Source organism: Neofelis nebulosa, chromosome 17 (genome assembly GCF_028018385.1).
Source record: "Neofelis nebulosa isolate mNeoNeb1 chromosome 17, mNeoNeb1.pri, whole genome shotgun sequence".
NCBI classification, from domain to species: domain Eukaryota; kingdom Metazoa; phylum Chordata; class Mammalia; order Carnivora; family Felidae; genus Neofelis; species Neofelis nebulosa.
The window spans coordinates 58,842,565-58,854,180 of record NC_080798.1 but is presented as its reverse complement, the minus strand read 5'-3'; the positions used below and the strand labels follow the sequence as shown (position 1 = coordinate 58,854,180).

Sequence of the window (11,616 nt, the reverse complement as noted above, 5' to 3'; positions counted from 1 at the left end):
CATCCCCATTGTAGACAAATCAGTTCCTCATTCCTGTCTGTGGCTGAATAATATTCCACAGTATGTACAGACTATGTTTCGTTCCTCTGTCCCTCGGTTGAAGGACATTTGAGTGGTTTCCACCTCTCAACTGTTGTGAGTCATGCTTCTGGGTATGGAAACACATTTAACCGCCCCCCCCACCCCCCCGCCCCGGCCAGGTGACCCCGACGTATGCTCCTGTTTGAGACTCGAAGATGTCATCATTTTCGCAGTGTGTAATGCTCGCCGTCTCATCTTGTTCTCTCAACAGCCCAGTGAGGTAAGGGCAGCCCTGCCCCTGTTCTACAGACGAGGACAAGGAGACTCAGGTGATGTGGCCCCCGGGCTCTGCTAGCTTTTCCACTCGTCCCGCCGTGCATGGTCTCTCTGAACCTCAGCTTTCCCACCAGCTCTTTTCCTTTGCTCTTTTCCAGGCTGTGAAAATCAGGGAGGGAAGCCTCGCCAACTGCGGAGCACAAATATTTGCCAGTCAAGAAAACATTCCCCTATCAGTCAAAACCCAGACAAGCTGGCATACACCCTCTGCAGATGCCTGAGGGAGCTTCTATTTCAGGAGGGACCAGGTGGCTTGCAGCTCCCCCCCCTCCCCAAACATCCCAGGGTTCTTCTCATTCCTACCTCGTCTGTAGATGAAGAGACTGAGGTTCAAAGTAGTCACTTGCCTTCCGTCGCACAGCATCCAGAGGGACCTTTTATTTATCCCCCCCCCCCTTTTATTTCCTTCAAAAAATCTCCACGCTCAATGAGGGGCTCTAACTCAGGACCCCACGATCAAGAATAGCTCCCTCTGCGGTGCCTGGCTGGCTCAGTTGGTAGAACATCTGACTCTTGATCTCAAGGTCATGAGTTCGAGACCCATGCTGGGTGTAGATATTACTTAAAAAAAAAAAAAAGAAAGAGGCAGGGGCCAGAGCCCCCCACCCCCCCAAAAAGAAAAAAAAAACAAAAAACAGTCACCTGCTCCACAGACTGAGACAGCCAGGCTTTGAAAGTGTTTGTCTTAATAAATGGCATACAATGAAGGAGATTTTCCAAAGCAGATAAACAGCAGACTTAGCTTTCTAGGCCATGTGGGTGGGCAGAACTTAATTATGGCCTTACTTCATCTCTCTGGCAACCCTACAGGAGGCAGGCGCATGGCGCAAGTTTCAGGGGGGCTAGGGAGGAAAACATGGGGCTACCCGGGGTGGGGCAGGCATTCACAACACTGGAATCCGCCCGTCTCCAGGGCCTAGTGATCCAGGGTTCAAATTCAGCCCACTGCCTGTCCCTTCTAGCCTGCAACCGGCAGCTTCACCTCCCAGCAAGCTTTCCTGGCCCCGGTTAACATTCAGTTTCTACAAGCGTCCACGTTGACACCTTCTAGGGGATTCTGACACAGAAGAGTGTGAGAACCACTATCAGGTGTTACAAAAGCTCGCCGCGTGGAGGGACTGTGCAGCAGCCTTCAGGAAACTCGCCTGGCGTCCTTGCCCACCTACGAACTCTGAGCCTCTTCCCGAACTTTCTGAGCTGGAACATGCGGGTCGGGTGGAGGAATGCGCATTTTTATAGGTTCTGACCAATATGTAAAGACGGGACAGAAGGCTGTGAAGTTAAGAGAACTAGACTTTCCTTCACTCCGCTGGGGCCCCGGCGCCGTCTGTCCAGCCAGGTCACGCCGTGGCCTAATAATAAATGCATTTACTCCTGGCCCTGTGCGGGACCCAATGTAGACGTGCCCCGAACTCCACCCACAGTTTGAATCAGAGTGTTGGCGAGTAGGCGTCCGGGACAGGTGAATGGACACGGAAGCATGGTGACAGCTGAGCAGCAGGACGGGCAGAACCAGGGGCACAGCCCGAGAGAGGAGTGAGAAGGGGGCGGGGTCTGGACGCTTCGGGTCGCGGGAGGGGGTGCGGCCGCGGCGCGGGCGGGGCGGGGAGGAGCCGGGAGAGGGGCGGGGCCGGGACGCGGAAGTGGGGGTAGGACGTCGACGCGGGACGTGAGGGGGCGGGGCCTGGTCTCGAAAGGTACGGGGCCGCCCCGCGGGAGGGGGTGGGCCGGGCCGTCGGGGGGGCGGGGCCGGGGGCGGGGCCAATCAGGGAGGGGCGGGGTCGGGCCGCGAGAGGAGCATGGTCACGCCATGAGAGGGGCGGTGCCGGGCCGCGGGAGGGGCGGGGTTGGGGCGTGAGAGGGGCGGGACGGCGACGCTTGAGGGGCGGGGCCGGGGCCCGCGGCTTGGGGACGCGGCCCGCAGCCGGGGGGCGTGGTCTGCTCTCAGCCTAGTTGACCCTCGCCAATCCATAGGCTCGAAGCGGCCGCGGTCCCCGCCTCCCGCCGCTCAGGGGAGAGCGCCGCTTTGCTATTGGTTGCCGATGCTCGTTCCGGCCGGGGGCCGGACCCCGCGCGGTGGCGGGAAAGCTGAGGCTTCCGCGCTTCCCTGGACCTTGTAGGGCTGCGGGAGGCGCCAGCATGGACGCGGCTGAAGTGGAGTTTTTGGCTGAGAAGGAGCTGGTTACCATTATCCCAAACTTCAGCCTGGACAAGATCTACCTCATCGGGGTAAGGGCTAGGCCGGGCATTTGCCTCAGACCCCAGCTCCTGAGAAAGGCCCTAGTGTCGGAGCTTCTGCGGACGCCTGGCCTCCCGTTCGCCGAGTGGTGGGGAGGAGTACGGGGGGGGGGGGGAGGAGTACGGGGTGGGGGGAGTACGGGTGCGGACCCCGAGTGGCCGGGGGAGTACGGGATAGGGGACGCCGAGTGGCGGGGGCGGGGGGAGTACGGGGGGGGGACGCCGAGTGGCGGGGGGGGGGAGTACGGAGTGGGGGGACGCCGCGTGGTCGCTGGGAGGGGGGAGTACAGGGTGGGGGGACGCCGAGTGGCGGGGGCGGGGGGAGTACGGGGGGAGGGGGGACGCCGAGTGGCGGGGGGGGGGGAGTACGGAGTGGGGGGACGCCGCGTGGTCGCTGGGAGGGGGGAGTACAGGGTGGGAGGACGCCGAGTGGTCGTGGGGGAACCCTGAGTGGCCGGGGGGAGTAAGGCGGGGGGGGGGGTCGGAATACGAGAGGGGGGAACGGAGGGCGAGGGACGCCGAGGAGACGAGGGGACGAACAGATGGGGCGACGTTGTGAGTCTGGGCCCGGGGAGACCAAGTCCGCGGGCTGGGCCCGGCCCCTCAGCTGTTCCCCGCCGTCCTCCCGGAAACCGGCCCCGGTGGGCTGGCCAGGTGTGCGCAGGTGAGCACAGTTCTGCTCCCTCGCCTGGGTCTGTGTTCGCAGCTGGGTTTTTAGATTTCTTTGGGTTTCGGCTTGTGCGGCGCCCTTTCTCTCGTTGGACAGCAGTGGGGTCCGGTGACGCTCGTTGCCCTGTTTTGTCTTACTGGGGGCTCGATTTTCTTTTGGTAGGGGGACCTGGGGCCTTTTAACCCCGGCTTACCGGTGGAGGTGCCTCTGTGGTTGGCGATTAACCTGAAACAAAGACAGAAGTGTCGGCTGATTCCTCCTGAGTGGATGGATGTGGGTAAGCATGTGGGTGCAGCAGAGCTGGGGTGACCCCCGCCCTTCGGGTGGAAGCAGGGGGCCCCTTCCACGCAGGCTACCAGCCGCTGATCAGCTGAAGTTAATGAGTGCTTGGAGACTCACCTGGCAGAGTTCGCTCATGGCTGTTACCGATGTCACGCTGTCACATTTTTTAAAATTTATTTTTGAGAGAGAGTGAGAGACAGGGCACGAGCAGGGGAGGGGCAGAGAGAGAGACGGAAACACAAAATCTGAAGCAGGCTCCGCCCTCTGAGCCGTCGGCCCAGACCCGACACGGGGCTTGAACTCACGAACCGGGTGAACGTGACCCGAGCCGAGGTCGGCCGCTCAACCGACTGAGCCACCCAGGTGCCCCTCAACTTGCTTTACATTTAAAACTATCGTATGACGTTGAAGGGGCATTTCTTGGGACTTTTAAAAAATAACTCTGTCGGGGCCCCTGGCTGGTTCCGTATGCCACGCGTGATCTTGGGGTCGTGAGTTTCAGCCCCACATCAGGGATACGGTTTACTTAGAAGATACTTCTATAGGCTTGCATGTGGCCCAGAGTCATCTTACCTGGTACAGCGTGCACGCAAACGATGCATCATCCCAAACAAGGGAATATTATTTGGCCACATAAAGGAATGAAGTACGTGTTATGCTACAGCTGAATGAACCTTGAACACGTGATGCTAGTGAAAAAAAAACCCCAAAGATCACACCCAACTCCGAATATACTAAAAACTGTCGAATTGTACATTTTAAATGGGGGAGTTGTATGGTGCGTTAATTATGCCTCGGTAAAAAAGAAAATGAGATACAACAATGCAGACAGGCTTCATCCTGAGCCTTTGCGGCCTGTTTCCTACCTGAGACAAAAGCGGCTCATTCTAGCACAGAACGTTCGTTTTATTTGGAATGGGGGTCCATACGGGATTTGAACGGCCTCTGAGTGACTTTGATCATCCCCTGCCAATTGGGAATCCCCCGGGGGCACCTCCCTCCTAGAAGCAAGGACCCTTGGAGCCAGCCACTCTCAAGTACACTTCCGGAAAGACTGTGGGCATCTTCTCCTTCCGGTCCTAAAGGTGGGGGCTGGCGGCCCTGGTGGGTCTGCAACAAAGGGAAACCCCCAGTTCCTTCTGCTGAGGGGCTCTTGCCAAAGCAGGGAACGCTGTCAGGTCTGGCTCTGTTAGTGCTACCTCCTGTTCTGGCAGTCTGGGTCCATCCAGACCCAAGGTGACGGGGGCAGAGGCTGTCTTGTCGCAGGCCCGTCAGGGCCAGAGAAGGTGTGGAGGGCGTTAACCCGAGCTTTTTCACTGGCCGAGGCCACACTGGGGTGAGTAGTAGTGAAACAGCACTGGTCAGTAGGCTCTGCCCGGGAGCGGGCCGCCTTCGGATTCCGCGGCTATAGCAGAGTCCTACCTGCTCTTGGGTGTCCTTTAAACGGAATCACCTGGTCTGTGTTGACTTCTCTTATTTAAGGCTGTTGCACATGCCATTACGTCATTCTTCTGTTGCCGAGCAGTGTTTCATTCACGGTAGAGTACTCCGGTTCGGTCACCCATTGTTCTGTTGGCGGATGTTTGGATCCTTTCCCATTTTGGGCCATTGCTAATGAGGCTCTCATGAACATTCCTGTCCAAGTCTTTTTGTGGATATACGTTTCTAATTCTCTTGGGTAAATACCGAGAGTGGCAGATTGCCAGGTCACAGGGCAGACTGTGCTTAACTTTGTAAAAAACTGTCAGCCAGCCCCTCCAGAGGGGTTGGGCTGTCACTTATCCCTCCAGAAGTGTAGGCGAGCTCCCACTGTTCCGCATCCTGGCCGCCGTTGGGTGATGTCAGTCTTTTCGATTCGTTGCAGAGTTTGAACAGAGGTGTTTCATACTGATTTAGATACTGGAGGTGGGCAGACGTGGTTGGAGTCTAGGCGTATTTGAGTTTGTTTATTGTGAGAGAGAGCGTGTGAGCAGGGGAGGGGCAGAGAGGGAGGGGGCGAGAGAATCCCAAACAGGCTCCACGCTGTCAGCGCAGAGCCCTGTTCAGGGCTCAAAGCCACAAACTGTGACAGGATCTGAGCCCAAATCAAATCAAGAGCTGGACGCTCAACTGACTGAGCCACCCAGGTGGCCCTAGGTGTATTTTGAAGGAAGAATCCACAGGATTTGCTGAAGGACGGGCTGTGGGATCTGAGAGGAGAGTTAAGAATGGATGCCAGGGCGGGGGTGCCTGCGTGGCTCAGTTGGTTAAGTAAGCGTCAGATTCTTGATTTCGGCTCAGGTCTTGATCTCACGGTTCATGAGTTCAAGCCCTGCCTCGGTCTCTGCGCTGCCAGTATGGAGCCTCTTGGATTCCCTCTCTCTCTCAAAAGAAATAAGTAAGTAAACTTAAAAACAACAACAAAAAAATGGTTGCCAGCGTTGCTGGCCTGAACTACAGAAGGATACGGAGGTGCTGTTCCCTGAGCTGGGGGAGACTGCAGGAGCGCGAGGGCTGGGGTGGGGACCAGGAGTCGGGGTTTGACCGTGTTACACTGGAGGTGCCTATTGGACATCCAGGTAGAAATCATGTGAGCAGGAGTCTTTGGTCAGGGAGCTTGGGAAGGGGAGATGGGGGGATATGAATGAGGAGGTCATCAGGAGTGTTTAGATGGTATTTAAATGAGGCAGGATGAAGCCACATGGGATGTGGTTTGGGTGGCGAAGGGGTCAGGGGACTGAGCTCTATATCCCAGTGTTGAGAGAGAGGTCAGGAAGGCCTGGAAGAATCCGCGAGACAAGAGTACTCAGAGCATGATGTTCCAGAAATCAAATAATAAATCTGCCCTGGGGAGGTTTGATCTTTGTCAGATGTGAGGACAGATGGAACCATTGGGTTTGGCTGAGCAGAGGCCATGGGGGTCTTGGTGAGCTCTGTTGGTGGAGGGGTAGAATAGACACCCCCCTGAGTGGTCGAAGAAAGGAAGTTTAACTTGGAAAGATGGTTTGGTAGCTGCTGTCGGGAGAATGTTTACACCCAGTGTGAGGCTCGAACTTTGGGCTGCAGTATGGCACCAGGGGAGAATGGGGGCCACCGCTGAGAGCGAGACCCCCCCAGCATAGTTGTGTGTGTGTGTGTGTGTGTGTGTCCTTTAGCAACAGCGGCCAGTTCAGGTTCAGGACTTTCTCAGACCAGTGAGACAGGGAGATGGGGACTGGGCTCCACCGAGTGACTCCCGCTGCGAGCGTTCAGCCCTCCGGTGTCCTCACCCCGCCCCCAGCCCCGGCCGCAGTGGCCGCGGTGTAGAGCCGTCTTGCGCTTCTGGAAGACGCCTAAGTAAGTTTCTCCAGCAGCCGGTCCCTTTGTGCATCAAAGGCAGGACGCTGTGCTCTTTCCCTAAGAACTCTGACTCCTTTCTTCAGTTATAGACCCTGCGGGCCAAAGCAGCAACGGTGAAGGAAATCTACCGCCTTCCATAAGAGAAGTATTGGGGGAAATAGACCCTGAACCATCTGGTGACTGGTGTGTGATTCCAAAAAGTGTTTTCTTCTTCTTCTTCATGTTTTTGGTAGTTAATCGAATAGGTAATAGAGACATTTGGTTCATTTGGAAGGCTTAAAAAATACGCTGGGTGTGGTGATGGTAAAACGTATACTCTTCTAAATTTCAGAAAAGTTGGAGAAGATTAGGGATCACGAGCGAAAGGAAGAAACTTTTACCCCTATGCCTAGCCCTTACTACATGGAACTTACCAAACTCCTGTTAAATCAGTAAGTACGTTTCCCTTCTTAGAGGCCACCTGTGGGATACAACTCGTGATTCTCCTCCCCTGGCCTGTCCCTCCTATCCTGTCGCACGTTCACCTCTGGGGTCAGCGGCGTCCCTGGCCACCCGGTTCCTCAGGTCGGTAATCCGGGAGGCGTGTGTGTGCACGCACCCTTGCCTGGGCTCCCTCCTTTTCCCTTTCCTCTTCCCACCCCTCCCTCTCCTAGGCAATCCCTCGGCTCTCTGTCACTTGGCCTTGGACCCAGGTGTGAGCCTCCATTGTCCTCTCCAGCCTTTATTCTTAACCGTAGCTGGGCTCTATGAGTGAAGCTTTACCCCTCGGTCTTTGTGCGCAGGAGTTCTCGCACGGCCTCCGCAGGAAAGGCCAGAGGGCTCGCGCTCGCTCGGAACCCTAGCTGTCATGAAAACCTGTGGTGCAGTCACTTCTTGTCTCCCTGTGTCCAGTTCTGGCTCCCCGTTGGCTGCTGCTTTTTGGTTGTTCAAGAGGAAAACTTTTTTTTTTTTTTTTCCCCCCGAGCGAGCGAGTGAGTGAGCTGGGAAGAGGGGCAGAGGCGGGGACAGAATCTTACGGAGGCTCCATGCCGGGCAAGGAACCTGACATGGGGCTTGATCTCACAGCTAGGAGATCGTGACCTGAGCCGACATCGAGAGTCGGACGCTTCGCCGACTGAGCCCCCCAGGCGCCCCAGAGTAGTCTTTTAAAGACGGAGCGGCTTGTGACTCCCCTGTTCCTTGGAGCCTGTCCAGGGTTTGGGCTGATGTCCCGATTACGGCTTGCAAAGCGCCGCCTCGCCTGGGCTCCTCCTGCCTTCTCTCACGGTTCTTACACCTTCTTCTCTCTGATTCCCGCGTCGGCCTCTCACTTCTATACACGTACCAGGGTCCTCGGGGCTTCCGTACTGTGTTCCCTGTGTCCAGTAGGTCCCTCTCTTCTCTGCTCCCTCCTTCGGTTTAGCCTGACGGGGGCTCTCTCACAGGTTCTGTGTGCCTGTCCTCTCGGCAGCTCTGTAGCCCCGTGGCGTTTGTCAGCCGTGGTCTCGTAGTCACTCGTGTGGCTGTGCCCTGCCACCCCCACCCCAGTGCTAGTGGGAATGGGTAGGGACTAATTTACACTAGTACGGTGCCTGGTGCACACGTTTGTTGAATGAACGAATGACGTCAGTAGAGGGGGGCAGGCAAGCGTGGATGAGTTTTACTAGAATGTGATCGGCAAAATGGGGGGAACCTGGGTGGCTCAGTTGGGCCCTGTTGGGCCCGGTGCTGAGCGTGGGGCCTAAGTTTCTCTCTCTCTCCCCCTCCTCCACCGTCCCTTCCCCCCCCCTCTTGCGTGCTTGCTCTCTGAAAACAAAAAATTAAATAAATAACAAAAGCGTGGGGCGCCTGGGTGGCTCAGTCAGTTAAGCGTCCACGTCTTGATTTTGGCTCAGGTCATAATCTCACAGTTGGTGAGTTCGAGCCCCACGTTGGGGTGTGGCATTCTTTGTCTCGCTCTCCTCTCTGCCTGTCCCCTGCTCACACACCCAGTCAGTGGGCGAGCGGTGTGAGCCTGTTGACCGGCAGCCTGAGGAGTGCTGTTCCCATTATGCCGGGATGCAGCCGCCTGCTGGTGCCAGAGAAGGGATCCTTGGCTTGAAAAACGAGGGACAGTTGACGAGAGGAGAGGACGCTGTAGGTAGGAGGCAGGGACCTGTTTCGTTTGGGGAAGCAGAGCTGATGGGGCAGGTGTGAAGGGTAGGGGAGCCCGGGCTGTCATTCTGGGGCCGCAGAGGCCCCGGGAGGGTGTCCGACGGATCTGAGAGCCTCGTGGGGCAGCAGAGAAGGTGACTCGGAAGGGAAAATACGGACGCCGAGGCGAGGGGCCTGCTCATCTTTAGTTTTTGTTTTGTTTTTTTGTTTATTTTTTTATTTTTTTATTTTTTGAGCCAGCATGAGCAGGGGAGGGCCAGAGAGAGGGGGAGAGAGGATTCCAAGCAGGCGCCGTGCTCGATCGCACGCAGCACGAGATCGCGACCTGAGCCAAAATCAAGAGTAGGACGCTCAACCGACTGAGCCGCCCCAGCGCCCCAACATGTTTAGTTTCTGAAGTTCAGTGTCTTACGTATGCGGTTCCTATCGAAACTCTTGTTTGAGAATTCTTTGTGACTCATTCGGCCAGGGGCCCTAATTTTACCTTTGTTCTGCAGTTCAGTTAACAAAGTGGCTGGGGTCCTTTGTTCCTTAACCTGCTATTCAGAGCGTCGGATCCAAATGTTTGGGTCTTCAATCCAATTCACTGTGTAGATTCTGTGCCTCTGATTCTCCACTGCTAATCACAAGCTACTTTCAGCTTTCCCAGCATGCCTGGTGGCGGATGGTGTTGGCCTCTGCTTTCGTCTTCTCTTTTGTCTTCTCCTTCAAAGGTTCGTTGACAATCTAGCTCCCGACGGGACGGCCGTCACACTGACCCTTGCCGACTCCAAACTTTTACCCAGAATGCACTGTATATAGGTTTGCCGGGTTTATGCTAATGTGCAGCTTCTTCTTCGGTTTCTGTAAGCGTACTTGTTTTCTCTGTGGACTGGGACCGTCCCTAGCCTTCAGAGCTTTGGGGAGGCCAGAACTGCTTTGTGGTGCGAGCCCAGTGGCCGGCACAGGGCTGTTGTCTTCCCCTGGTGGGTTGTAAGCCCTTGGATAAGCGAGGAGGCGTGAGCATAGAAGTCATGACCTTTGAGCCAGCCCGGGAAGCAACCTCATGCAAGGTGGAACCTCTGCGGCACAGAACACTCCGTTACCCTGACACAGAGGATGTCCGGCTTCCAGCTTACTCTCCAAAGGTCTCGCGCTGCGGCCTGCCGCGGGGCAGCTGACATGAGCACGAGTAACTTTGTGCGGATGGATGGTGGCTGAATTTGCTTGGCACCCAGCTTACCTGCCAGAAACGTTTACCTCTTCAAGCTGAAAACAAAGGGAAACGCATTTTGTATTTATAACGGCTCGTGTTTCCCTGAGCCCGAGCAGCAGTCTTTTTTTTTTTTTTTTTTTTTTAATTTTTTTTTTTTTCAACGTTTTTTATCTTATTTTTGGGACAGAGAGAGACAGAGCATGAACGGGGGAGGGGCAGAGAGAGAGGGAGACACAGAATCGGAAACAGGCTCCAGGCTCCGAGCCATCAGCCCAGAGCCTGACGCGGGGCACGAACCCACGGACCGCGAGATCGTGACCTGGCTGAAGTCGGACGCTTAACCGACTGCGCCACCCAGGGGCCCCTGGAGCAGCAGTCTTTAAGCAGCCACTTCTACCCGGAAGGGCACCTGGCTGGTTCAGTGGGTGGTGCGGGTGGTGAGTGTGAGCTCCCCATTTGGGTGTGGAGCCTGCTTAAAAAGCAAAGGCCGCTTCTCCCCAGACGTTGCCGTCTGTAGTCTACCAATGTGATTTTTTTCACATTTCCTTCCCTCAGCGCTTCAGACAACATCCCGAAAGCGGATGAGATCCGGACCCTGATCAAGGATGTGTGGGATACTCGCATTGCCAAACTGCGGGTGTCTGCGGACAGCTTCGTACGGCAGCAGGAGGCCCATGCCAAGGTGGGCGCGGTGGGGGCGCGGCGGAGGGACGCCCCCTCTCAGTAGATTTTACATTTTCTCAAATCAAACACTCCCCAACCAACCCAGTCGGTTTTCTCTTGCGTTTTAGCTGGATAACCTGACCTTGATGGAAATCAACACCAGCGGGGCTTTCCTCACACAAGCGCTCAATCACATGTACAAACTCCGTACCAACCTGCAACCTTCGGAGAGCGTCCAGTCGCAAGACTTGTAGAGAAAGACCCGAATTTGTAAAGAAAGGCCGGCCGGAGGCGTGCCAGGTGGTATGTGTGCGTGCCCGAGACGTGGTAGGGGCACTCTTATTTCTGGAGTGTTCTAGAACCGTTTTTAAACGCCTGAGAAACTGTGTACCGAAACCAGGAATGGGTTCGTGACATTGGTGGAAAGCAACAGGTTCGTGCTCAGTCATCGAGACACTTGAATTCCACATCTGTCTCTGGGAGCCAGCTGTTCTTTTATGGGGGGAAGAAAGCAGCTTTGGCGAAACATGTGATCTTTCCTAGCAGAGCCTCCAGCCTCCCGGGTGGTTGTCGTGTGGGTGAGCATTCGGTGATGTTTTGTGTTTTAGAGTAGGATACAGTAGGAGTGGCGATGTGGCCTAGGACTTCCCTTTCTTGACCAACGCTGATCTCTTGGGCTAAACTCAGCCTCTCCTTGAGTTTGCTCACAGAGAAGGACACAGTTGACCATCTGAGCCCAATAAAGATGGAATCTGCCCAA

The 11,616-nt window shown here is 55.9% G+C and overlaps 1 protein-coding gene across 1 annotated transcript; it reads left to right on the top strand.

Moving 5' to 3' along the window:
• Nucleotides 1-2,340: 2,340 nt before the first annotated feature.
• On the top strand, nt 2,341-11,616 carry GINS2 (GINS complex subunit 2). The gene is made up of 5 exons (XM_058709034.1): nt 2,341-2,586; nt 3,428-3,542; nt 7,197-7,296; nt 10,749-10,875; nt 10,985-11,616. Exons 1-5 carry the CDS (start codon nt 2,497-2,499, stop codon nt 11,108-11,110), a joined length of 558 nt encoding a protein of 185 aa, XP_058565017.1. The 5' UTR covers nt 2,341-2,496; the 3' UTR covers nt 11,111-11,616.

Excerpts from the sequence above, each read along its gene's own strand:
- GINS2 (XM_058709034.1), top strand. The coding sequence starts at position 2,497 with ATGGACGCGGCTGAAGTGGAGTTTTTGGCTGAGAAGGAGCTGGTTACC. Across the intron at positions 3,543-7,196 it reads TCCTGAGTGGATGGATGTGG|AAAAGTTGGAGAAGATTAGG; the intron begins GTAAGCATGTGG and ends TCTAAATTTCAG. Across the intron at positions 7,297-10,748 it reads ACCAAACTCCTGTTAAATCA|CGCTTCAGACAACATCCCGA; the intron begins GTAAGTACGTTT and ends TCCTTCCCTCAG.